Source organism: Sceloporus occidentalis, unplaced genomic scaffold (assembly GCF_023333645.1).
Source record: "Sceloporus occidentalis isolate IW3139 unplaced genomic scaffold, rSceOcc1.0.p SCAF_4, whole genome shotgun sequence".
Lineage (NCBI taxonomy): Eukaryota > Metazoa > Chordata > Lepidosauria > Squamata > Phrynosomatidae > Sceloporus > Sceloporus occidentalis.
Window position 1 is genome coordinate 55,278,991 of NW_028316984.1, and position 27,641 is coordinate 55,306,631.

Genomic DNA, 27,641 nt, shown 5'->3' on the forward strand with positions numbered 1-27,641 from the left:
TCTCTCTAGTCAAGATTAGATATAGTGAACAATGTTATCCCTGAGACCTTCTTGGAACTTGCTGGCAAAATCAGAATAATTGTATTTTTCTTCATTGTCTCTGTGCCTCACACAATAGGGTTTTGCACCTGCACAGAGACTCCATATCCTCTGTCCAGAGCCCAAGAACCTGTCAAGCTCAACTTGGATTAGCTGCCACTTTGGTCTTCTCCTTCTAAAACTGCTTCCGTTGATAGCCATTTCACCAGGCTAAAGCAGAGGCAGTTGATAACTTATTCTTCAGATATGAGTAAAGAATACAGTCATTCCAGACCTGCGAATCGGAAAAAACACAAATATCGGAGCTCCATTTTTTTTAATGGTGACACGTGTAGGATTGCCATAATTGTCAACCTGTAAACCGGGACAAATGCAAAAAATGTAGGACAAAATTTAGCCCCAAATGTAGGACATATTTTTAAAATGGAGGACACACGAAAAAAATTAATGGTTTAAAAAAGTATTGATATAAATGCATGTTTCTTAGGCATGCTCAAAATGGAGGAAATTTTGTCATTATTCCTAGACAGATGGCAGAAATGTACTTCCCTTTCTGGCCAACCCCCCCCCCCTTCCAACATACACACAACAGCACATTTGGGCATTTGACATGGCTTTATTGAACATGGCCCCTTGCATATTTCAGAGTTGCACCAGACTGGAGGAGGGCAAACATTGTCCCCATCTTCAAAGGGGGGGGGGGGGGGAGAGGATTCCAACAATTATCTTCCAGTTAATCTGTCATCAGTGCCAAGAATGATTCTAGACCAGATATTTATACAGAGAGTCTCTGAATGTTTAGAAAACAATGTCTCCCTTTTATTCTTACTGACCATGAGTAGGGTTGCCATAAATCAGGCCCTCCAAACCGGGACAAATGTAGGACAATGTTTTCAAATGTAGGACACATTTTACTAAATGGAGGACACATGGAAAAATTGATGATTTTTTTAAAATGTTAATATAAATGCATGTTTCTTAGGCATGATCAAAATGGAGGACATTTTGAAATTTGATAGAAGAGGACATGTCCTGGAAAAGGAGGAGGATGTCTGGTCACCTTGTCTCTGGTCCAAAATACACTGCAGAAATAAAACATAGCTGGACTGAAATGCCCAGAGTTCCTCACCAAAGCTGCATCCACACTGAGGAAATAATGCAATCTGAGAATGAGTTAAATGTCCTGGGTTAGTGCTTGGGAATGCTGGGAATTGTAGTACACTGTGGCCCCAGACCTATCTCTGACAGGGAGTCACATAACTCTCCAAAGGTAGTTGAACTGCAGTGCCCAGAATTCCTCACCAGGTGCATCCACACTGAGGAAATGGTCCAGTTTGAGACAGCTCAGTGCTGGGGAATCCTGGGAATTGTAGTCTAGTGTGGTTGCAGAACCATCTCTGACAGAGAAGTCTCAATGTCTCCCAAACACTAGCATTCCCAGGATTCCCTAGCATCGAGTTAAAGCAGTCTCAAAGTGGGTTATTACTCCTGCAGTGTGTGAGAGAGATAGAAAGGCTAGGGACTGGATTCATTCATTAACTCACAAAAGGAGGATTTCTGTGTCCAAAACACACTGCTTTGACTGCCAGGGCTCAGTGCTATGGGATCCTGGGAATTGTAGTTTATTGTGGCACCAGAGCTCTCTGACAGAGAAGGCCAAATGCCTCACAGACACCAGAATTCCAGAGCATTGAGCCCTGGCAGTCAAAGTTAGAAAAAATACACAGGGGCAAAATAAATATTGAAAATGGCCACGCTCCTCCTCCTCCTCCTCCTCCTCCTCATCATCATCATCATCATCATCATCCTCACCTCGGTGCCAAAGAAAATGGCCCTCTCCCCGCTGCTGCCTTGCTGGGACCAAACAGAAGAGGAGCTCCTCTTCCTGAGTCTGGCAACCTCCTGTTGCCAACAAGCCTCGAAGATAATTCCCCAAACGTTTGGCCAAAACTCACCAAATCCCCCCATATCTCACCAAATATTCAGTCAAAATCCCTGAAAAGTCCCTGTAATGTTAATATGGCAATAAAACGTAGCCCTAATTGAATAAAAATAATTGGAACTTATTTCAACTCTCAAAATTACCATTAAAACCAACCACCAAAAACACACCAAAGGCTCTGAAAAGTACCCATTTTGGTGTGAAAGTCACCAGATTGGCAAACCTGGGACAAACCTGAATCAAGGAGGACACTGTGCAGGGCCGCCCCCTAGTGGTGAAAAACCGGGAATGTCCCTCCACCAGGAGGGTTACGGCAACCCTAGACACGTGTCCCTCCTGGCTTCCCATCCATGGAAATTCAAAACCGTGAATGGGAAGTCAGCAAATCTGGAGAGACGACTGTAATTGTAACATGTTACAAAGACCACTAAAACCCAAGATTTGGCTGGATATTTCAAGGAATATGTAAACTTCAGCATTCCCTGTTCCTGTTGTTCTCAATGATGTGGGCCTCTTGAGTTATGACTGTTCTTTCCTGTGATCTTCTTTCCTCCCTAGACCATTCCATTTTCCAGGCTTCATTCTTCCAAGTCAGTGCTTACTCATACTGTATACTGCCAACCACACCTGCTACTCCTCAAAGTCTCAGAGAGGGAGGTCTTTCACATTGACTGCTCCTTGATCTTTGTAACTAGATGTGCCAGGTATTGAACCTAAAACCTTTAGTGTGCCAAGCGGTCCACCACCAAGTTTTGCCTGATCTTTTGGTGTCTTTTGTATCACCAAGTCTTCTTTTTGAGCAGGTATCAGGAGGTATCTATCTGAAGCTTTAAATCATCCCAGTTCACTGCACGGACTAGAGCAAAACCCATATTTAGGGATCTTCTTAACAACTAATCTAAAGGTTCTTCATGAGCTTCTGTGTTCAAGCAAGCAACACTGAAATGCTGCTATTTTTGTGACCTTTCACATTTAAAAGGCATGTTAGTTTTGTTGTTGTTTTAACTTTGGTATTAACTCCAAAAGAAATCATTTTTATGCACCTTTGAACTGATTTCCCCAAAATGAAGTCTGATTTTTGTGACTCATTATATTATAGGGCTGGAGCATGGCATAAAGCTTGTCAGCCAAGATACATCTTAAAAATAGAGAATTAATTTGAAAAATCTGTTTCTTAGTTACATTGGCTGCTCTCCTCAAACCAGAGTGCAGAGACGTCCCATTGAAGTGGTCTGAGGATTGCAACCATAGCATCAAAACATTATTTTGAGCACGTCAGAGAGGCTTTTTGGCATTCCATTGTTTTTATTTCCATTTCCATACTTTCTATTGTTTTTATTTCTGTTTTGCATCCAGTTGTCTAGTTCCGCATTGCATCAGTTTAATGTATTTATTTTATTAGTACTGATGATAAACCTTCTAAAAACAGTTTTACCTTTTTTGTTACACAATGCCCCCTTTCCCATTTTTTTTTAAAAAACGATAGTTAATTAGTTCAGAGGATTCTGGGTTTTAGAAGTTATATTTGCTTGCTTGTTTGTTAATCTGCGATCCCACTTGCACCAGTTGCAAGAAGCACCATATGTACATACACAAAAGAAAAGCAGTTATGCCTGGTTGCTACCATTTTGCTGTGGAAACTGCCCATTGCTTAGGAGTAGAACATATGCATATGCACTGTCTGCAATGAATGAATCAGAGCATGGCATGACAACCAAAGGCTGTCTGCTTGTGCCCATCAGGCATTCAGTCATGAATAATAAGTAGAGATGTCTGAAGCCTTTGGTGAAGGACTCTGGCAAATACGAACATCCTTGATCAAAGAACTGAGATTAGGATTGGGGAGAACATAGCTGCAAGTCTGTGAGCTCTTCCAGATTGGTTTAGAAATGTATAACTTCTCACAATAATAGCTCCTTGGATTTTGCCAGCTTTTGCTGGTTGCTGTTGCTTTCACATCCGCTCAGTCTGTTCATTTAGGGAGCTGTTAGTAGTAATTTCTTTGGTCTGGGTTAGGCTGTTTCCAAAGGTTTTCTTTTTTTAAAAAAAAAATCTGGAGTTGTGCTTTGGAGATGGTCCTATGGTTTGAAGGGCACATTTTCACCTCTCTGATTTCCTGTTGCAGTGGAAAGGTTCTACATCACTGATGTGCTGTAGGTATACCTGGGTTAAAATAAATACATGTATTCCTGGGTATGACGTCTTTAGTATAAAAATTGGTACCAGAGGCAGAAATAGCATGGAAAGAATAGGCATAGTTCCTACATCACAAAAAGGAAGAGTATTTCAGCATGTTTCAGTAGACTAATTCAGCATGTTTCCGCAGATTTTTTATTCAAAGGCAGCAAATAGGGACATAGAGACTACATAAAGTTTTCTTCCAAAATGCCTCCCGGGATAATAGCCTCATTACTATCCTCAGCTTTTCTTATTATTTCCACTTCTAAGGACATACCTACAGATCTACACTTTTGTACATTCTGTCATTGGCTAGTGAGACAAGTGCTCCCTCCCCCTCCCGTTTTGTTGTTATTCATGTGTATTCAGTAAGGGATTGTGAAAGTAGCTGCTGTTTACCTTGCCTGTTTTAAGCAGGCTATAGTAGACTTGGCTAGGGTAGAATCCCATTCTTTCCCAGCTCAGGTTTTCTTTACTGCATTGTTTAAAGCAGACATGTTGCTGCTACCCATCAGCTAAAATCTGTATTATTCCTGCCTTCCTTCACCATCCCTCCAGTGCTGGTGCCACTAAAAATCTTCCAGCTAGACTGAGAATGAGGAGAAAAGCAAAGGCTGCTGGGTGTAAAAAGCCTTTGTAAAAAATAGGAATTTCACTGTTAGCGGCTTTGTTAATAGAGGTATGGGTGTATAAACTAGGTATGTCTCTTAAGAAAAACATTAAAAGTAGGAAGAGAAGAGGAAGAGACTTTTTTCCCCATTGTTCCGCCTAAACTAAAAACAAACTTATTGAATTTGTTGTTGGTGCCAGAAAATAGTCTGCAACAATAGACATGTTTCTATATTTTTAATAACCCCAAGAACTACAACTACAAATTCTGATTATCTGAAGGACCCTTATATTTTGCAGAATGCCAGTTCTAAATTATTGTGGCATGGATTTGTATATTTCAAATATTCTTGGACAAGCATAGAAATGTTACTTTTTGGACTATGGTTCCTTTGTGATGTCTGAGGAATTCTGAGGGTTCTAATTCAAAATGGCAATTTGTCTAAGATCTGCTCTTTGACCTACTGTTATACATGGACTTTGACATGGCAGACTCATTCTTATTTATTGCATGTTGTGAGAAGGTTGCCGATGTTTATGTGAGCTTCAGAGCTGGTAAGTGTCCTTTAAAACTTCCTAACCTCTAGGCTGGAATACTGCAGAGCTCCTTTTCAAAACAAGGGCCTGTTACAGACTGCCAAAATAAAGCTGCTTCGGGTCTCTTTGGAGGTATGCTGTTTAAATGATGCATGTGTCCTAAGAGTCCGGAGGTTGCACCAAAGCCATGCTCCAGTCCTAAGGACTAGAGTGCAGCTTTGGTGCAGCTTCCGGATTCTTAGGATGCAAGCATCATTTAAACAGCATACCTCCAAAGAGACCCGAAGCAGCTTTATTTTGGCAGTCTGTAACAGGCCAAGGATTCTTCAAATTTAGTTTTGCTTGTGATTCAACACTATTGTTATTGCTACAAATATGGTGGATACATGTTTCCATATTTTCATACAGGAGAACCTTCACATAAGTCACCATCAGTTCTGGAAAAAATGAAATGTGAGTTACCATATATACTTGCTATAAGTCTAAAAATTATGCCCAAAAATTGACCCCTAAATCCCAGCTCAACTTATTTACAGGTCATTATGCTAATGGGATAGCAGCTCTTTCAGATTTCCCCATGCAGTGAAGAGAGGAGCTTATTTCTCTCTGGAGCCAAGCAGATAAATTCCTGGGTGATTGGTTGATATTGCTGTTTGTTTAAGAGTCCCTCTCCCACCCATGTGTCTGGCTGAAACGAAGCAAAAAGCCTCAATGAGAGTCTCTCTTGCCATACACACACTGAAGGAGCCTCTAAGTTTGACTCTTGACCTATCCATGGGTCATGGCAAAATCCATAATTTTGGCCCCCAAACCTGACCTCGACTTATACATGAGGTTGACTTATAGTTGTGTATATACAGTAGTGCTTTTAAGTGTGATGAAGGATTCATTCGAAGAAGGGAATTATACAGTATATATAAATTAATGGAAACTGAGTCTCACAGGCTCTAACTGTGTTTATGAGTCAATGATAGGTAAGTGGACCTTCTAGCTGCTGTCTTTGTTCTGTTTGTACTAGTCTCTGAGGCATTTGGCTGGTATTCTTTGGAAGAATACATTGGCCTAGAAGCTTACTATTAATTGATGTTTCTCTGCTATCTAGAGTAAATTAAGATGAATTCCTATCTAATTGATTCAGCTCAGTTCCAAACTCAGTGTAATTATGTGGAGATGATGATAATTTCTGTGCATCCAAATTTCTATTTATTTCTATGAAACTTCCATTGGAGAGAAGTTGGCTGAATTTAAAGTTTACCATATTTGAATTCAAAGTTAACTGAATGTGAATTTGGAGCCAGCATGGTTTAATTTTTGAGTGTTAGAATAGGAGTCTGTGAGACCAAAGTTTGAAGCTCTACTCAGCTATGGAAACCCAGTGGGTGACTTGGGCAAGTCATGCTCTCTCGGTCTAAGAGGGACAGTGGTAAAACCTCATCTGAATTATCCTTGACAAGAAAACATTATGATAGGGCCATAAATCAGACTTGACGTGAAGGTACAAAGCAACAACAAAATACTTTTTGCTTGTCGTTTTGTTTTGACAGTAATTCTCTTCTGAAGGCTGGAGCCGAAAACAATAGATCCTTACATCCATTTGTAGCCTGTTGATTGTAGTTCTAATGTGATTTTCTTAAAAACAGAGTCACAATATGAAATAATATATACTTCAGAAACCACTCTTCACAATAGCTAGGAAAGACCAATGTATTGAAACATGGTTCTTAGGAATGCTGTTCTACAAAACGGCCAATGTACTTAGATTTTAAATTGCAGTAGCAATTTGGAAAGGTTTTTCAGACTGGAGTTAAATGTTAATAGCAGAATAGAGGCTCTCTTTTCTTTGATCTCTTCTCTGGCTTCTATAAAATGATGGAATCAAAACCAAGTGCCATTTATATATACACCTTCTTTTGATCTTGTTGGTGAGTCTGGTTCTTCTGGTCTTTCCGTTCAAGGCTGTATGATGTTTCAGTAGCATATTTTTTATGACTTTTTTCAGGAATTTTTACTTGTAGGATACTCAGTAGCATTCATTGTATAGTGTTCTTGTAGAATTTGGAAGAGATAGCAGTATTAAGCCCCAAAGTGTTGAACAGCTTTTTAACCTGTTTCTTATTGATTTGTTTAAAGTATACCTTGTCATCATTTGTCTCTTTAGTACAGACCTCCAAATATCAATTACACTTTATTAATATTAAAGATTAGATCCAGCAGCACACTTGTACAAACTGAAGGTACTTTCACATAAAGGAATGCTTTGGGTATCAGCCAGTTTCTCTTCTAAGCATGTGCTGAAGTTAGACACTATGCCAAATCACGGTCAAGAACGCTCAGCTACAGCTTGGCATGAGATCTCAATTTACAAATGATCAAACCAGAATTCTAAACCATGGTGTGAAGCATGCTTGTAAACCATTGTTTGTAAAAAAAAAAATATTTTAGTGGCTACACTGATCAACTGTAGTTATATCATTTTACTTCCAGAGATGGCTACACCATAGAGACAAAAGAGAACTGATAAATGTGTAAAGTGAAGTGCTTAGATGAGCTAAAACACAAACAGTGAGTTTATTGAGCCAGCATGGGGTAGTGGTTTGAGTGCTGGACTATGAATCTGCAGACCAAGGTTTGAATCCTTGCTTAGCCTTGGAAACCTACTGGGTGAACTTGGGCAAGTCATATTCTCAGCCTAAAGCGGGTCTCCAAAAACTTGGAAACAACTTAAAGGCACACAACATAAACAATCTCTAAGCCTCTTCCCACTTCTATGGCTTCTGAAGTATAGTTAGAACAAACCATGGTGTGATTGTATATATGAATTCAGGTTGTCTTCTTCATATGAAAATTTAGCAATATGGCTGGGATAGTTCTGGGATTCCCACTTCTTTAGGGTTGTATAGTAGATATGGAAGACAGAATGCTGGACCCTGATTTCCGTTCTATACCCACCAGACATTGAAAAAGCCTCCCCCACACACCTTTTTGGACTATAATTAGAATCACCATGGTTAGTGGCCATGATGTCCAGAGGGTTCTGGGAGTTGTAGTTTTCAAACCCAGTCATCCATAGCAATGATTGAAGGACTATTCTAACCCACCACTTCACTGGGTTATTGTGTGGATAAAATGGGATAACTGCCATGTATGTAGATATGTATGTATATGTATTGTGAGTACTTATACTTTGCCCAAGGCTCTCAGAATGGCTTAAAATGGTTAATTTGACAATTCCCTGCCCTCAGGCTTACAATGTAAAAAGACATGACATACAAGGAAAAGAAAATACAGTGCTCCGTGACATATGCAGGCGCACTATACACAGCTTCCAGCTTACGCGGAAGCTGCACACCAATCAAAGTAATGGTGTATGCACTACCCCAAGCCATGAGCACATACCCCCATTGTTTTTAATGGGACTCAAGCATACACAGATTTCCCCTTACATGGGGGGGGGGGATCCAAAACAGAACCTCTGCATAAGGGGAGGGCCCGCTGTAGCAACCAGGGAGAGATTTAGGTCCAGCACATGCTGTCTGTTTAGAGGCCACAGCAGTAGTCATTGGGATGGAGGGTAGTCCTTTCTTCAACCTTTAACCCAGGGGTAGGCAACCTGCGGCCTGCGGGCCGGATGCGGCCCGGCGAGGCCTTGGGACCGGCCCCAGCCCGGTCCTGCCGCCGATTGCCGCCAGGACCTTTGGCCTCTCGCACGCAGGGGCAAGGGGGGCAATTGTCTATAGACGCCTCAGAAACATGCATTTATATTAACTTTTTTTAAAAATCAGCAAATTTTTTTGCGTGTCCTCCACTTTTTTTAAAAAAAGTGTCCACCATTTGAAAACGTTGTCCTACATTTGTCCCGGTTTATTTATTTATATAATTTTTAAAAATATTTATTTATTTATTTATTTATTTATTTATTTATTTATTGGCTTCGGCCCCCCAGTTGTCTGAGGGACAGCAACCCGGCCCCCGGCTCAAAAAAGTTGCTTACTCCTGCTTTAACCCCTGGAATCAAGGCACGATTGTGCTATGCCTGGATGTTGTTCTCTTCCTCAGAGGCCAGAGGATGTACCATCTTGATGTTTGGATAGTATATAGTGATGGACTTCCATATTCTGTCTGGGTCATTGGTTTCTTTAGTTATAGGAAGCATGTATAGCCAGAACATGGGAGAACAATGCCAGGGTTAGCATCTATCCATAAAGCTTGTACCATGGTTTCTCTTTGGCTGAATGTAGCAAAATTGCATCATAAATGGTATCTTTTTCAGCAGAAGCCTCATCCAGGGTTCCCACATGACATTTAGCCCAACATGGTCTGAAGTACAACAGCACCACTATCATGGTGGCTGTAGTGCTGTTTAAATCGGGCCATGCTTATTTCATTTCACCTTTTCCTTTTATTCTTTTCACAGCATCCATTCATCTTTGACATGGTAACCTTCCCCCCCACCCCCGGCAAATATCCTGGGATTTGCTGTTAGAATGCAAGGCAATAGCCACAGATGGGCATTACTTTGTGACAGAACGAAATTCAAATGATATCTCTGTGTTTCATGTAGTACACGAGGCCACCAAGAGGATTACAAGGACCCTGGGCAAAGCTAAATCAGGTTTTTTGGCCCAGGCTCAGCTTCATATACATAAGGGACCTTGGCCTGGATGCAAAGAACTGTGAAACTTGTACTGTGAGCCTAAGCATTTCAGACTTGTTCCCCACCCCATCCACTTGGAACGGCAGCCCTCACCTCCTCCAATGAGGCATAGCAGACTCCTTTTGAAACTGGGGTAGTTCAAAACTACTTCTGAGAATGGCATAAAGTCTGACCATCCAAAAAAAAAAAAAAAATAGACAAGGCATCAACCACTAAAATGAGTGAGACTGAGCAGTCCCCTTTTATGAATCTGAAGACTGCTGTCCTCCCCAGAGTAAGGCAAAATGAAAGCAATGGGGATTATTTTTGAGTAGATATTATTATTAGGATTGCTATGGAAGGATCTTCTTCTATCTTTTATTGTCCCTGGTGATTTCTCCATTTTCCTCTAGGCCTCACATAAACGTCTGCACAACCTTGTTGTACACGGACTGCAGAGATACTTGGTACAGTTTTGATATCTCCCTTTCTGTCTCTTTTGATATTCTTCTTGTAGCTTAATTAGCTTGTGTTACTGTTCCCTTTAGCAGAGCTGTGCGGAGCATCACTCTGCTTCATTGCTATGCTGGATACCTGAGGAGGTGTTAACATAATTAAGGTGAACTATGTGTTTTCTTGAGAAGCAAATGAAAGGATTTGCATCTGCACAACGGGATTGAGCTATCAAAAACAGATGTGACCATGCAAAACATTTCACATAAATTTATTAAAATCATTATTTACCTGTAACGTATAAGCAGGGTTTTAGCTGCACTAGCTTGTTGCCAATATGTACTGCCAATAATCTGCCAAAAAAGCAGCTTGCTGGTGAAATCACTGAAATGGTTAGCTTATGCTTACAGAAAACATTACAACCCTGATTCACATTAAATTCTAACAGAAACGAATCCTTTGATGCTAGAGATGCTGGACTGTGTTATCGAAAAATGGTATACAGTTTATTTAGAATGTGTATACCCTGCAAGAAATATGAATATCTATTTGTAATGTGATATGTAATCATCGGAGACAGTTATTGTTTTCAGTTGCTCCCTCTGAGTGGGATCACATGTTTTTTTGCTCAGATTTTTTTTTTACAAAGGTATGGCTTGCATATGTCCCACGCCTAAGTCTAAATCTGCAGAGTACTTGCTGGTCAATTAAGACAGAAAGCTGCTAAAACCAAACAAACAAAATATTTGACATCTTAGTATAGCTAATAACTTTTAAACCAAGATGTTCTTTTAGGAAAAACTTACACATTGCATAAACCTACCGTTTTCATCCAAATATCATTTCAATAATGGCAAGCTTAAATTCTGGAGACCATTGGGAAACATAATATTACGATAATGTTCTTTGGTGCGGTTTGGAGGGGTTTAGGAAACATTTGGAAGTATTTTTCTCATAAAGTCACTTAACTATTGAAGTGTTATGATAGCATTCCCTTCTGCATTGTGTATTTACTGAGTAAGTCCATTTAAAGGGGACACTGATTCTAAAATTCCTGATTAGAAGGCATTCCTCCAACCAGGAAATTACATGCTTTGGTGGTGGCAGTTTAATGATAGGATGCAAAGAGGAAAAAGAAGATCTAGGTGACCAAACTGTCATTTTTTCCCCAAACATACATCCATTTGTAGTTCTGCTCCACCTTTTCCATTCATCTGCTTTAAATGAACCCCATATTTTCCAAGTGCTGAGCTGGTGGATCTGGCAGCAAGAGTTTGAATATAGGTGAATATTTTAGATTTTAATGCAGTCCTGCACAGTTCTTAAAAGCTTTCTAAAAACACACAGAATACTTAAAGCTTTTCTATGCTTTATTTTAGCATCTTCACTTTCTGTGTCTATATGTGTGTATATATTAGTATATTCTGAATATTTGGTTGGTGTTAGCACTCAGTTTTTAAGTTTCTGAAGTAGCAGTAAATATTATTTTGTCTTTTTTGGAAGGAACCTACACTGTTTTCAATGGGGCCTTCTCTGTGTTTAGCATGCAACTAAATATTCCATCTTTTAATAGTTACACTATATTGCGCAAGTTATATTGGTGTCAAAATAGGTGGTTTTATTTAGAAAGAAGCTGCCTAAATAGTACATAGAATTACAAAAAAAATCTAAATATTACCATTTTGTACACAGTTTTACAGAAGGCAGATATTACATTGTAATTTTCTGTTGAAATTACTGGTTTTCCTCTAACCAAGCATCAGAATTATGCACAGTCCTAAACACACCTGGTATTTTGTAAAATCAACAGTTTATTCATCTTAATGTTCAGTTCACCATAAATCATGTAGAATTAGAATTTAGCAAATGATAAAAAGAACACAAGTAAAAGCTTTAGAACAACTCAGATTTAGGAGTTTGCAGGCAGCCTTTTGTCGGCTATTCAGGGGTAAATATGTTATGTAACAAATTGGTATTAAGTCAGTAATAATCCCACAAGTACAAAATAGATTAAAAATGGTTTTGGCTCGAAGGGTGTGGTACTAAAACACAAAAGAATCAGAGCCCAGGATGCACATATCTGCACGGTTTGTGTTAATTTGGGAGTAGCTTCTGCCTCCTTTGCATAATTTTGTGGCAGACTTATTTTTCAGCTAGTCCTGTTTCCATGCTCTGTGCTTCCCAGAAGAAAAGCTCAATGAATGTTATACTCAGAAGCCTTATCAGATGAGCAAAACAAAGCATTTCAATTTCACAGAGTGTCTTGAGAAGCTTTTAAGCATACACTCCTGCGCGTACACACACACAAACATGAAATCAAGGCTGTTTAGGTCCACCCACTAACAGCTTTCAAACAGAATACTTGGACGGACTCCTATGTGGTGTTTTCTACCCCTCCTCTTTCCATTGAGGTCTAGGAATTACAGCCGAGAGGAGATGATCACTAGGAAGATGTTGAAAGTGCAGTTGATTGAGAATGAAATCGGATTGGCAAGAGGATTGCAAAGAGCAGGAAATGCTGAGGAAATAAAATGAAATTTGTTGGAGCTTTTGAATCCTAAATCCAAGGAAATGACAGTTCTTCTCCAGAAAAAAAATACTGAGGAAAGTACACTAAAAGATCTAGTTTGTTCCTTCTTTCCATCCCCTTCTCCCTCCCTTTTTCTAATCCAGGTATGTATAATATTTGGGGGTGGGGGGGGAACTTGTACAGATCTCGTTCCCTACTTTAAGTCAACTGTATATCTGACCTTCCTCAGTTAAATACTTCAGTAGAATTTGCTCCAGAAGAGTTGCATCTTCTTTAAAAACAAATCACTGCTCTCTTTATTACCATCTGTTTTCATCTCTTTCTGCTGCTTTCTCATTCCACCTTGCTTTCTTCACTCTTCCTATGATTCCTGTGTGCTTGTTATAAATATTGAACCAAATAACTCATTGGGTACTATCAAGCACAACATTAAAAGTATTTTTTAAAAAATCACCTGACTCAGTCACCTGTAACTATGTGGGCAAGTCTGATGCCCAAAAGCCAGGAGATGTGTGTGACAAGGGATGGAACATTGCTGGATTTTAGATCAATTTGCTGTCAATAATGACGGTTTATATATCCAGATCCATAGCCAAGAATAAACTAGCTGGCCCAGTGAGCAGTCACTTTGCAATGAGCCACTGCATGGGAACTGTCTGTCCTTCAACATTTGTAAAACTAGTCTGTCAATTGTACCAATTAGAGATCACAGTGGGCAGATTTTGGCCCACGTTAGGAGTGTTGTCTTTTTTAAAAATGATAAAATCTCTTATTCTTGTGCACACAACTATGGAAACAAACAAAAAAGAGGATAAAATGATTGCAATGTGAAATGTTTCTATACGAGGTGTCATCCATCCATTTATCTTCTAAACTACTCCATTAGATTCCGCCACCAGTTTCTGCTATTTTCTTTACTGCAGATGTCAACATCTCCCTTCCCCATATCTGCAAACTTTTTATAGTTCATGGGCACACTTAGGCCTCACTGAACTCTTGGATTCCCCCCCCCTCCCCTTCATTTTATCTTAAGGCTTTTTTGGGGGATGGGGTACTTCTGTAAAGTTACAATTACCAGCCCTTAGTGTATGGGTTTGTGGTTCCGTTTTGGTTACATGAGGATTGACACTCCGTATCTGTATATCCAACAAGCCCCCACAATAGTGTACCCAAGCTCTCACATGTCATTGTTACCTGAGGATGTACAGGTTGAGTATCCCTTGCTCCAAATTCCAAAATTTGCAATATTCTAAAATCCATAATTCCCCACAGGGGTGGCTGAGAAAGTGACACATTTGCTTTCTGCTGGTTCGGTGTACACAGACTTTGTTTCATGCATAAAATTATTACCAGTATTATATATAAAATTAGGCTTAAGCTATGAGTATCAGGTATATTTGAAACATTAATGAATTTCATGTTTAGACTTGGGTCCCATCTCAAGATATCTCATGATGTATATGAAAATAATTCAAAATTGGAAAATAATCTGAAATCCAAGTCCCAAGCATTTTGGATAAGGTAGAATTGACCTGTACTTGAGGGATCTGAAGAATCAGACAAAATAACAGTGTTGTTGTTGCAGGCTGTGTTGTCTGTCTACCTTTGAGTACTTTATGTGGCCTGGGAGGCATCTGGAAGGGCCAGTTCAAGAAACCCCAACTCCAACCAGCAGTTTTAACAAAGGTCTAAAACACACTGCAGAAATAATCCAGTTTGAGACCACTTTAACTGCCCTGGCTCAATGCTAGGGATCTGTAGTTTTGTGAGACATTTAGCCTTCTCTGGTGCCACAATAAACAAAAATTTCCAGGATTCTCTAGTACTGAGCCAGGGCAGTTAAAACAGTCTCAAACTGGATTATTTCTGCAGTTTGTTTTGGACCTGTGAATCATAGCTCTCTGGTCTGCAGGGTCACTGTGCAGTACACAACCCTCTCAGTTTGGGAATAATCTGCAGTTGCAGAGTTAAATATCTTCTAGCCAATGCTACAGTCCTGACCTGTACTATTTAGGGTTGCCCAGGTGTGATGAGTCATCCTCTCCCCCAGAGGCAGTGCTAGAAGGGACCTGATACTTTTAGGAGATACTGTAATTTTGAGGGAGAACTCTTATTCTCATGTCCAGTTACCTAAAATTATTTATTTTCTCCATTAATTCGTTTAGCTAATGCTTGCTTCTTTAGACAGGGACATCTAAAAATAAATTCTCAGTGTCAACTAGGAAATGACTCAATAAGATTCGTTTTTTTCAATACTTGATATTATATATTTACATGTGCCTATAAACATCTATATTTCTGAGCCCTCCTGTTCCAAGCACTTCATTTTTTGCCCCCTTCCAACCAGGGTTCCTTCCACAATATACAATTATAGCACTATGATTGCACTTTAACTGCCATTGCTGTTCCTCAAGGGCTCTTAGTATGGTTAGAGGCATACTAAAACTATTTTTTATCTGAGAATTATCAATTCTCATTGTGCACTTTCAGATCATTTTTGCCTTATAGCAACTTCAAGACGAACCTATAATAGGATTTTCTTGACAAATTTCTTCAGAGGGAGTTTGCCATTGCCATCCTCTGAGGCTGAGAAAGTGTGACTTGTTGAAGGTCAGCCAGTGGGTGCTTGAGCGGGAAATCAAACCCTGATCACCAAAGCTGTAATCCAAGGCTCAAACCACTACACCATGCTGGCCCTCAATGTCACATCCATAAATTGTTAATCCAAGGGTTCCCTAGGATGTTGTCATGACAGTTAAAGTGAAATCAAAGTTGTGTGTAGTGTGAAAGTCCTCTAGTTGTTGTTTCTTTCTCATGAAGTCAGCTCATGTTCTCTTCCACTGGGTTGTCTTACATGATTTTTTCCCCTAAAGATTTCTTGCAACTGTAGGTTATTCAGTGTTGCTGATACCTCATTTTTTGTGCATGGAGTATGTTATCTTGCCTTTGTCTTAGGCCCCGTAAAGACCAAAATAAAGCTGCTTCGGCTCACTTTGGAGGTATGCTGTTTAAATGATGCATGCGTCCTAAGAGTCCGGAAGCCGCACCAAAGCCATGTTCCAGTCCTTAGCACTGGAGCATGGCTTTGGCATGGCTTCCGAACTCTTAGGAGGCATGCATCATTTAAACAGCATACCGCCAAAGTGACCTGAAACAGCTTTATTTTGGACTGTCTCTATGGGCCCATAGTTAGCATGAGGTGACTCAAATTACTGTAGTATTAGTATGATGTAAAGATGATTGCCCATTCAGTTTTGGTGTCTAAATTAAATAACGGAAGCAAATGAGCAGAACTAAGGGAAAAGATTTAGAAGGTCATTGATTGGGAAAGTGAATGGACACTCAGGCTACATCTATGGTACACTGCAGAATTAATGGAGTTTGACACCACTTTCACTGCCATGGCTCAATGCTATTGAATTTTGGGATGTGTAGTGAGATTTTCTCTCTAAAGTCAGTCTTTGAATGCCCCACAACAGTCAAAGGGTGATTGTTTTTGGTCATTGTGAGATATGGAGAAATCTCAGACTCCCTTATTTCTGCCTGGCAAAGTTTGTTTTAAATCAGGCCTCCAAAAGAATTGAACAAAGCAAAGATGTTTTGAAAAGTTTGTGCATTTTCCTCCTTTTCAAAACAGCTGCAGGTTTATAGAGTCAATCTCTGTGAAGTTTTAAAGTTATAAATACAGAAGATATTTCTTCCAGCTCTCTCATATTTTTGCATGTTTTGCTTATGAAAAATTGCTTTACTGTGCAGCACAGAGTCCAGGGCTGCTTCTCAAATAATTTGATCTAACCCAAAACAGCCCTCCAGCCAGTGTTTCTAATGTGTTTTTTTAAAATTCATTTGACAATGACATCAGTATCTTTCCATTCTTCTTTTGGTGGTGTTTTTAATAAAATAGTGTATTCTCAGTACCCCTGAAGAATACTGATTTAATAAGTAATTTTTCATTAGGCCAAATGAGGTGTTGTGAATAACATGTACTAAAGGACATGATGACATCTTACATGCAAAAATACACGCTGCACGTCTCTGCTGCAAATTAATGCGCATAGGTGTGTTGGCACAACTGTTTTCGGTAAACTGACTGCATATTCTGCAAGCCGGGAAGGATGGCAAATCTGGCAGATTAAATGTCAAACATTCAGGGTGACATTTATAGTGACTTTTAGCGTGTTAAGAAATTTCTATTATGTAGTCAAGAATTAGTTATTTTTGTTGTGGTGTTTCAAGAAAGCATTTTACAGTCAAATGCACCAAGCTGACAGGTTATTTATTATGTCTTTCATACTCTCAAGGCTTTGGTGGGGCAGGGATCTGTATTATAAACATTTCAAAAATAAATATTATATTTCAGAGGAACTAGTCACAATCTGCGTAAATGCTATTCTTCACACTTCCATTAGAGCTTGGTGTTTTTTTTAAATAAAATCATTGCAAGTAGGAATGACCTGCGGTAAGCCAATAACTTTACAGAAGGGGTTGTAGGTCCAAGGGTCTTTGTGAGCTGACTAATGCTTTTCCCCAGCTGATGTTTTCATCATGTGGCAGTGGAAAGTTTCAAAATAAAAAGCAGGTCATAGAATTTTTGGAGGAAACATCTCAGTGCGTCAGATGCCGTATGGTCTAGCATGACTTTAAAATATATAGGGTAAAAAACAAAATGCACCATTTCTTTGTTAAGACTGCGAACCTCAATAGTGGCAGTTGTGGCTGGAGAATCTGTGACTGAAGGGCACTCTTTTAGTCGTATCTTAGTAAAAGTGTTATTACAATATTTTTTTTTACAAGACCAGCCATCCTCATTGTGTCTCATACTTATTTAGGTCCTGGATAGGGTCCTTATTGGAGTATATATCAATGCCTACCCTGACCCAGTCTTTCGGGATGGGCTATTTAGGAGTTCTCCTGACTGCATGGGATATGCTCACAGAACCACTTCTAAATTGCTGGGAGAATTTTGGAAGACCATGCAACTGTTTTGTAGTTTCTGAGTATGTGCAATATGCACAAGACTTACGTAGCATCTTATCAAGGTATTAAGTATATATATATTTTAATAAAAGTAAATTATCCTAGTCTCTCAAATTAGGATTTATGTTTGAGAGTGTGAGAAAGTGAGTCAGTCAGAATGTGTGTACATGTGTACCATTTCTCAGTTGCAGTATACTAGTGTAACTTATTTTTTCTCTTTGTGGCTGTTAAGCTAACATGAGTAGAAAGTTAAATATTTAGATACCAAAGACTGGACCCATTGTTATTGTTACATGACTTCTGTCATGTCACCCATGGAGGTTATATTATATATATTATATATGATTTGCAATAGACTGTTTTGTCTGCTAGGTATTATAAAAGGTGTTGCGTGTTTAGATGTAATGATGCACAATGAAAGCTCAACCATCTGAACAATCATGGAACCTAAATACTTTCTAATTCAAACACTGAAAATTGTTTTATATGAATATGTCTTTCATGTTTTTATTGCTCACTGTATTCATGTTTTCTCTTATCTGCAATATTGCTGATAAGATAGGCAGAACTACTTGCTGTGAAAACAATACCAGGTTAATATGGCTAATCCCTAGTCCTTGATTTATCATTAAATAAATCTTTTTTAAAGAAAAAAATCATTCAGTGAAATAGCACTTCAAAACATCTTCTTTTAAAAACTGTCAGGGTGATTAATACTATGTGTACAATGCAAGTAGATAGTGAAACACTGATTGCTCATGATCTTTCCACATAAAGGAAGATATTTTCTAGCTGTGCTTTTTGAGACAGTGGAAACATCTTATTTAATAACTGAAAATTTCATAATGGCACAATGGATTTATGAGGACAAAAACCTGGAAAATAGCTATAAGAGAGGCACTAGAAGCTGAATTCTTATAGGCTGGCAGAAGAACACACAAACATAATGATCGGAGCTGATGTCAATTTATGTGTTTACTCTTACTGTACATGGTTTTGTAAGTCTGCATTCCTTTATACCAGGTTACAAAGTTATTTGGAATGTTACAATTTAAGGGCATTAAAATATTAACAGTAATAATATTCTAATTTGAACTAGGATTGATCGTGGATCAGATTCCATTAGCAGTGGGATTGAAATTAGTCACTGAGTATTCCTTGCCTAAGAGACACTTTGAAATTCATAGAGCCACCATAATTCAATAGGCAACTTGAAGGCACTTGCACATGGACTATCAGTGTATGCCTGTCCTTTGAGCTTCCATGAAATGGACTGTAATTTAGTGGTGGGTACATGCTTTGCATGCAGAAGAATCCCAGATTAAATCCTAGAGGACCTACTTCAAAGGGTCAAAGATGGCACATCTGAGAAAGAATGTGATCTCTTGAAGAGCCTTTGAAAGTTGGAGAAGATAAGAGCAGCCAATGACTGGGTTCAAAAAGAGGTTGGGTTGAGAAAGACTGGAACTTTGGACAGCTGCTCCTTTTAGGTAATACTAGATTACATGGACCAGCATTCTCATTTCACACAAGGCAGCATCATATATTCTTCTGAAGCTTTCTTCATGGCACCTTCAATTTTTCCCCTCCTGTTTCATTTGTAACACCTTGCCTGATGAAGAAGGTTCAAAAGCTTGCAACATGTATATTGTGCATTTTGATTGGCCAATAAAGGTATCACTGTTTGGTGGATTTTTGACTGGACTTGCTGCCCTTGATGAGGCTAATAATAGAGAGGTAATAGCAGAAGAGATAGTTGGCCTCCACCAGGAGCAGAACCTTTTCTGTAGCCCATTTTCAAGGGAGCGCATGCTAACTCTGACCTTCCTTTTCCTCAGTGTGCTAAAACAAACAAACAACAAACACTGAGCGATTTTGAAAACTGAAGTTGAATTCTCTTTTCTTTGTTTTGTAGCTATTTTATGTCAGGGTTTGTGATCTGCCTTTGATGAAAAATTATCTTGTTTTATTGTTGTATTTTAAATTTGTCCTCCACTATGATATACGCTTCGAATTGCGGTATAGGTTGAGTCTTCCTTATCCAAAATGCTTGGCACCAGAAGTGTGTTGGATTTTTTTATTTTATTTTTTTATTTTGGAATACCTGTGTTTGCACATATTAACTTAATGAGATGTCTTGAAGAACCAATTCTGAACACAAAATTCATTTGTTTCACATACACCTTATACATATAGCCTGATATGGTAGCCTGGTTTTTTTTTTTTTTTTTTTTTAAACATTTTATACAATAGTTTTAATCACTGTGAGCATGAAACATACATTGTGTACACCTAACCATCAGAAAGCAAAGGTGTCACTATCTCAGCCACCCAAAACGTTTTGTTTTTTGGAATATTTTGGATTTTAGCATTCTGGATATGGGAGATTCATCCTGCATATAAATAACTATGGACAAATAATTGTATGCAGTCTGAATAATGCAACCGAATGGAAAATTGGGAACGGTTCTTAAAGTGAGAGGGCTTGTTTTTAACAATTTGCTGTTTCCATCTGCGCCCATCGACTCTCATACAGAAGACTGTTTTCACTCCTGGGAGGTTTCCTCTCCCTGACACTGCTACATATGCCCTTGTGGCTTGCGCACAAATTGCATTGGTGGGCATATTGGCCCTTTTTTGCATTTGCTTCCAGCAGAGGTGTAGCAAGGGAGGACAAATGAAGGCATTGCACCCAAATAAAAGTCACCCCCATGAAATTTTCCTTTAGTCTCCATCTCCCTGCCATTTTAAAGTGTTTACAAATACAGTTTAAGCAGCCAAAGAAAAGGATATGGCATAATCATGCAAATCCCCAATGCTAACACTTCAGACACATATTAAAAATTGTACATGTGCAGGCAAGCCTTTCCCTGCATATATAGTTTGTGTGCTGCATGACTCACCTTAGCTGCATTTGCAGCTGTATGTGAAAATTTATTCTCAACTTTTACACACACACTAACACACCATATACACATTCAGTACTTCATCAGAGGAAAGTAAATTTAGTAATCTTGACTTTTGAAAGGTTTATATTTGAAGGAATTTCATGTGGACAGTTTCTTTGCAAGTTTGCAGAGAAATCACAGCTCATTAGGCTTGATTAATAGTTTGAATCATTACAGTAGAGATTTGCACAATCTGCATTTAGTTGCTAGTCACCATTATTTAGTTTATACAACTGTTCTGCATGTGGAAAATATTGTGTTTTAAATTGACTTGTCTATTTGGAAGCATCACAGCATACTTTCTAATTAAAATAAATTAATTGGGGGTTATTTTTGAAATTATCTATAAAAACCTTTTTGCACAGAAACTTTGTTTATAGTGACTAATACTCAAAGCCTTCTGCCCCCCTCATCAAGGTTTGTTTCTGCCTCTTCACCCATCCCCCATGCAAATTGTCTTGCTACACCTTGCTCCAGCGTCAGACTTCTATGTGGAATCTATCAACTTTGTGAGAACATACTCCCCAACATCTACTCACTACTGGGATTGAGCTGGAGGAACAAAAAGCAATTACAACTTTTCCCACACATTGTTCTTACAGATGCATAATGACCAGTGCTTGCAGATGGCGACCCATAGGGCAGCTGGCAGTGATGATTGTGATCATCACTTATTATTTGTAGCATGCCAATCATAGTACCAGGTGCCACACAACATTTTCTGAGCTTGCAATGAAAGGGAATTAGAAAGGAAGGGAGAACTATACTCACCATAATTGGTTGCATAACCAGCTACACATCCAGAAATTCCTCATTGTCACCCATAGCCTGTTCTTCTGCTTTTGTACTGCTTGTTTAAAGAGGCCTTTGGATCACCAGAACCAGCTGTGATTATCAGTGTTGAGAGGACAGAATAAAGTTGCTTTGAGGATACAATTCCCATCTAGTTTTATTAAAAATAATGATGAAAAATGGGTCACAACAAAAAGATTAAAAACATAAAGAATTAAGAGTTATCAAAAGAGGACACTAAACAAAGGTAATGAACAAAGGCTGGCAGCAAGCAGGTACTTATACGGTGGCTGCAGGAGAGCAAGAGTACTAGGTAAAATCAGAAAAAGAAGTTGGAGATGCAGACACTTTTAGGGGTTTGGGGCAAGCACCTATATCAGACTGAAACATAGAATGAACCCAGCATCTCTAGGAAGAATTCATAATAATGTTTCTCTGTTGTAGCCCTGGAGCCATAACAATATTGTAAGATGGCCTCTTTTCACACAGCCACAGCACAGGTACCTGTTTTTAGTTGTTGAAGGTGGGTGCTACCTGTGAAAATTGAACTCCTCTCTACTTCTTGGAGGAATAACTCCAATAACTTTGGAAGTAAATATAAGCTGTAGATTATGAGGCTCTTCCCTATACCTGCCTTAATTGTAACCCATTCTACTGATAATGGCTTCTTGAGACAGAAATGGGCAGTTGCCTGAAGACATCCAAATTACATTCCAAAATGTGTTGGTCTAACTTTCCACTCAAAAATGTCCAGTTAATCCAGTATAAGAGGTTGTGTTCACATCACATTCTGATGAGTATTGGCCAGTGAATCTAAGATACTGGCATCTCAAGAGTTTATTTTTTGGAGACTTTAATTCTTGCATTTGGTTGGGTTGTCTAGGCCCTGTTCCACCTAGTTTGGTTCTTTACTGTGATTACCTCTGGCTTTAACTTGAAAGGCTGTGGATTTAACTGTGTCTGCCCCCAAATGGATTTATTGCAGTCTAAACTCAGAGGACATATTCTACAACTCAGAGTGCTTGAGACCAGGCTCTAGTATGGAGTTCAGAGGGTGTGTGTGTATTGGGGTGTGTGTGTGTGTGGAGATTGAAGTATGGCACACTGCAGCTTGGCAGACCAAGCAGGTTCAGAAGCCAGGCCAATATCGCTTGCTGGACATTATATTTTGTATATATTTCGTCACTGAAGCTTGTACCTTGGGAATAATGTACAATCCATACAGTAAAAGTTCAGATGCTTTTAAGTGAAAAAGTACAGTTTTATGGTCTGCATCTGGTGGCCTTGTACATATGGCCAGTCACATTTCTGTATGATTGAACACTCACTGGCCATGTACACAAAGCCAGTAAAACTAATTTCCCATTAGCTGATAACAGAAGGCTAGTTAACAACCACTCCTCATCAGACAAAGGTGGGTTTAGAGGTAATATAAAAGCTACCTACATAGACAGAAAGGTAGGCTTTTGGACTGTCTGTGGCGGGATACAAACCGCCATCTAGTACGTATAGGATACATACTAGGGTTAGGAAGGGGCGGTGCTTCCACACACCCCTAACCCTAGTACGTATCCTATACGTACAAGATGGCGGCGCCCCTTCTACATGGGCGCCGCCATCTTTACGTACTGGACGCATAGCGTCCAGACGTGTCGCGCGCCTATGACGTCGCGAGTCGGCGCCTCGCGACGTCATAGAGGCGCCGCAAAAAGAAGCTCCGAAATGGAGCTTCTTTTTTGCTCCGCGCGGGAGTCGCGCGGTTTGGCTGCTGCAGCTCCCGCGCGGAGCAAACGGTGGCGGCGGGGAAGCGCCGCAAAGCGGCGGTTTGTATCCCACCAGTAACACCTTTTTTGCTGCTGCTGTTTCTGGTTGGTAAATACCTTTGTAGTGCTTCTCTAAATATTAAATAGACTATATTAAATATGTACTTTTTATCTGGCTAGATAAACGTCTGTTATAAAAAATATTCAGCAGATGCTGCAAGATATTGCAATGCCTGTAGAAAAGTAAGATTTTTTTCTCTACAGGTATAAGAGAGAATATATGAATTTCTCAGCAAATGAATTTCTTAACAAATGGTTTTATTATAGTGCTGTGAAAGATGGTTAGAAGTAAGTCTCTGTTGATGTCACTTAGTAATGTTTCCTAAGATGGATGTGGAGATTTTTGTTGCCTTACATAAATTATTTGTATGGACAATTAAAAATCTGTGTTCTTCCCTGTGGAGAGTATGTATACATACGTAATACTTTGTTTATAGAGTAAGTGTGGTGTAGTGGTTTGAATACTGAACTATGAATCTGGGAGTTGAGGGTTCATAGCCCCACTTAGCCATGGAAACCCAATGGGTAGCCTTGGACAAGTCATACTCTCTTTGTATGGATATTGGGAGCTTCAGTAACCCAAAGTTGATGAGAGGGACCTCCAAACATATACAGGTTAGCTGACAAGTGACAAAGAAATCTCATTTGCCCTGTCTAAGGGCCAAAACAGACAGCCACAAAGGGATGGTCTGAAGCTGCCCCCGCCAAAGACACCTTGGGACCATGGCAAACACATGTCGTGGTCCCAAAGGCGTCCTCCTCCACTGACCCAAACAGTAGTGGAAAAGATCTACTCCTTTTTGGGCCAATTTTGGGTGACCTTAGGCAACCCAGGTGCAACCCCCTGGGCAGCCTCTGGGCACTCCAGGGGTGTGCGTCATCAAAACACTATGCCCCTAAGTCGTCCAGAAGCTGCCTTTTACCATCTATTTGTTTGGGCCCTGTGACACGGGTGTTGGGAACCATGCCTCTTTCAACCTAGGATTCCATCCTTAAGCCATTGATTTCAGATACTGAAAACCAGAGTTACTTGAAAAATGTCTTCCTCTTATTTGCCATTCAATCTGGTTCCCATAATGCTGCCGCCACATCCAGGCCTCTTGATGGGGCTGCCATGGATCCTTTCTATGCAGCCTGTGTATTTATTTAAGGGAAACAAACGGCTTTGAAATGACAAAAGTCATCTTTCCTGGGAACCATAGCAATGGTCCTTTCGACTGCAATTGAGAAGGCTCAGAGCCTCATTTTCTAACTTTGACTATTTCTAAGAAAGTGTGAGGTCCATAGTTTCATTATTTCCCCATTTTCTGTTCACCTTCCATGCTTTCAGCATTGATAAAATGTCAATTTTGATTCTTTTGACAGATTGTGGGGTTTCATTTATTATTATTATTAATAATAATAATAATAATTTTATTTGTATACCGCTTTTCCGTCTGATCAAAGCAGTTCACAGTAGCATACCATATAATACAAAACTGTACAATACTCAAGCAATACAATATAACATCAATTACATCGGCAATATTACACAGTACAATAAAAGTCTCCTAACAAATACAAGTCCATTTAAAAACAATCGGTTGTGGTTGGGTATCTGGATCTTAATTAGGGTATTCTATCTCTAAAGAGAATCAGGGGGATATGCTATTTGAAAAAGATGCGTTTTCAAAGCCTTCTTGAAGGCTTCCAGCGTGGAACATAGCCGGATCTTTTCAGGGAGAGCATTCCAATGAGCAGGAGCTGTTGCCGTGTAGGCTCTCTGATAAGTTTTTACTAATTTTACCCTGGGGTATTCAAGTAAATATGTCCCAGATGTTCTGAGGGTGCGGGGGGGGGGGGTTTATGTAGGGAGAGGCGCTCCCTCAAGTAACTCGGGCCCAAGCCATGTAGGGCTTTAAAGGTAACGACCAACACTTTGTATTGCGCCCGGAAGCTAATAGGCAGCCAGTGGAGAGATTTTAATATAGGTGTTATATGGTCCGATCTATGGGTACCCGTGACCAATCTGGCTGTGGCGTTCTGAACTAACTGAAGCTTCTGAACCTGGTACAAAGGTAGCCCCATGTAGAGCGCATTACAGAAATCCAAACGAGAGGTTACCAGTGCGTGTACTACAGTTTCAAGGTCCTTTCAATCCAGACAGGGGCGCAGTTGGTGTATCAGCCGAAGCTGGTACCAATTATATTTCTTTTCCCTTTAAAAAATGTAATAATCACAAATTGCCAGATGACATTACAATATTTGTAACACTTCTTTATTTATTTTATAATAATAGGTTTATGCCAGAATACAAGCAGATCCATTTTGAAAAAGCAGCGCACTCCAACCAAAACAGAAATACTTCTCATTGTGTAGACCTGCCTTTCCAAGAAAAGAACATTGGGACTTCAGGTTTAATAATGATCAGCAACTCAGACCATGGGCCAGGGAATGGTGACACACAGACTGAATTTTGCTCTCTGTTACCGGAGAGATCGCACGACCCATTAACAACACTGGATAACCTGGACAAACCAACACCTTCTAAATGCACAAATATTTGTGAAGAAGAGAATAGCCAAAATATGTCTTCTACTTTTTGCAGCATCGCAGGGAGATTGGAGTATGAGCAGAAATGTTTGCATATTGTATGGCCTCACAGGTGGTAAGTACAATACCAAATTAAATACTTCATCTTTGATGCAGTTTTAGGCCAGCTTTTGAGCAAAACTTTAACTTACTACCAATTTTATTTTGGTTAGATTATTACTTTTTCTTTTAAGGCAATCTTTTTTACCAATAAGAAAATTAATAGTAATTCAATGTTTCCCAAATTTTGGTCCTTAAGCTGTTTTGGACTTAATCTCCCAGAAGCCCCAGCCATTGTGACCAACAGTCAGGAATTCTGGGAGCTGAAGTCCATAACACCTGGAAGGCCAGAGTTTAGGAATCACTGATCTAGATATTGAACTGCTTAAATTCACAGAAGTCATTTTGGAATCGGAAAGGGTGGAACAGGTAGCATGAGTGGAGAAGATGGCTATAGCAATGACATTGAAATAATCAGTAAAATGCTGAAGAGAACTCAGTTTCAAAGCATTTCAGTCCACTAATTATGTTTATTGTGTGTGTACTACGTGCCTTTAGGTCTCCTTGTCGAATCAAGACAACTCCATGGATTTCATAGGGGTTTGTTAGGCAAGGAATGCTCAGAGGTGGTTTTGCCAGTTCCTTCCTCTGAAATATAGTTTACAGCACTTGTTATTCCTTGGCGGTTTCCCATGAGCACCTGGTATTCCTTGGTAGCTTCCCATCCAAGTACTAGCCAAGGCTGACCCTGCTTAGTTTCCAAGACCAAACAGGATCCAGTGCCTTTAAGATATTTAGGCCTACATAGGGTTGCCATAATTCTCTACTAAAAACCGGGACAAAATGTAGGACAAAATTTAGACCAAAATATAGGACAATTGTAGGTTAAAATTTAGCCCAAAATGTAGGACATTTAAGAAAAATAGAGGACCTTAAATGTCCTACATTTTGGGCTAAATTTTATCCTACAATTGTCCTATATTTTGGTCTAAATTTTGTTCTACGTTTTGTCCCGGTTTTTAGTAGAGAATTATGGCAACCCTAGTACATGCTGTTTAATATGCAGTGTTATTTCAATTATCTTAATTATCCTAATTTGACGGACTAGGTGTTAAAATTCAGGACCATACTGTGCTGCTCTGCATCTTTCTTTTTAAAAAATACCTGTCCAGATTTTGCAAATATATGCACATATGTAGGCTTAGCGAGAAAGGGAGGGAGCATGGAATATGCCTACAAGAAAACTGCTGCTTTTCAAGCTGTTGACACAAATACCTGATCACAAAATCTTCTCTAAACTGAGGAAAATCTACCATGCCCCATAATCACTGCAAATATATAAACTTTAGCTTGACTCCCACCATAAATTAGGATTTAAAGAGGTAAAATGTCCTGATAATCTTCCGGTATTGGGCACGAACATTTTAATCTAGTTTTTATTCCTCACAGTTTGTTTAATCTGCATGTGGCCTGATTAGAGTTCACTTCATCCACAGATTATAGCCTGTTTATTTCAGAGATGCTGGGTCGATCAGTAGGTCAGATTTTCTGAGAGCAACTGTTTGCAGGTGAAGCAATAAGTACACCACACCGACAGGGCAAATCGCCT

General features: G+C 39.4%; 1 protein-coding gene across 12 annotated transcripts in view; it reads left to right on the plus strand.

Annotated features, from left to right (window-relative positions):
- The window catches only part of QTMAN (queuosine-tRNA mannosyltransferase), a 278,206-nt gene that overhangs the window by 197,836 nt on the left and 52,729 nt on the right, over nt 1–27,641 (plus strand). For all 12 annotated transcript variants that reach the window (XM_089520087.1, XM_089520088.1, XM_089520080.1 and 9 more), the window contains one exon: nt 25,740–26,108. In XM_089520087.1, the coding sequence (XP_089376213.1) occupies nt 25,740–26,108 (369 nt within the window). The remainder of the gene's footprint in view (nt 1–25,739; nt 26,109–27,641) is intronic.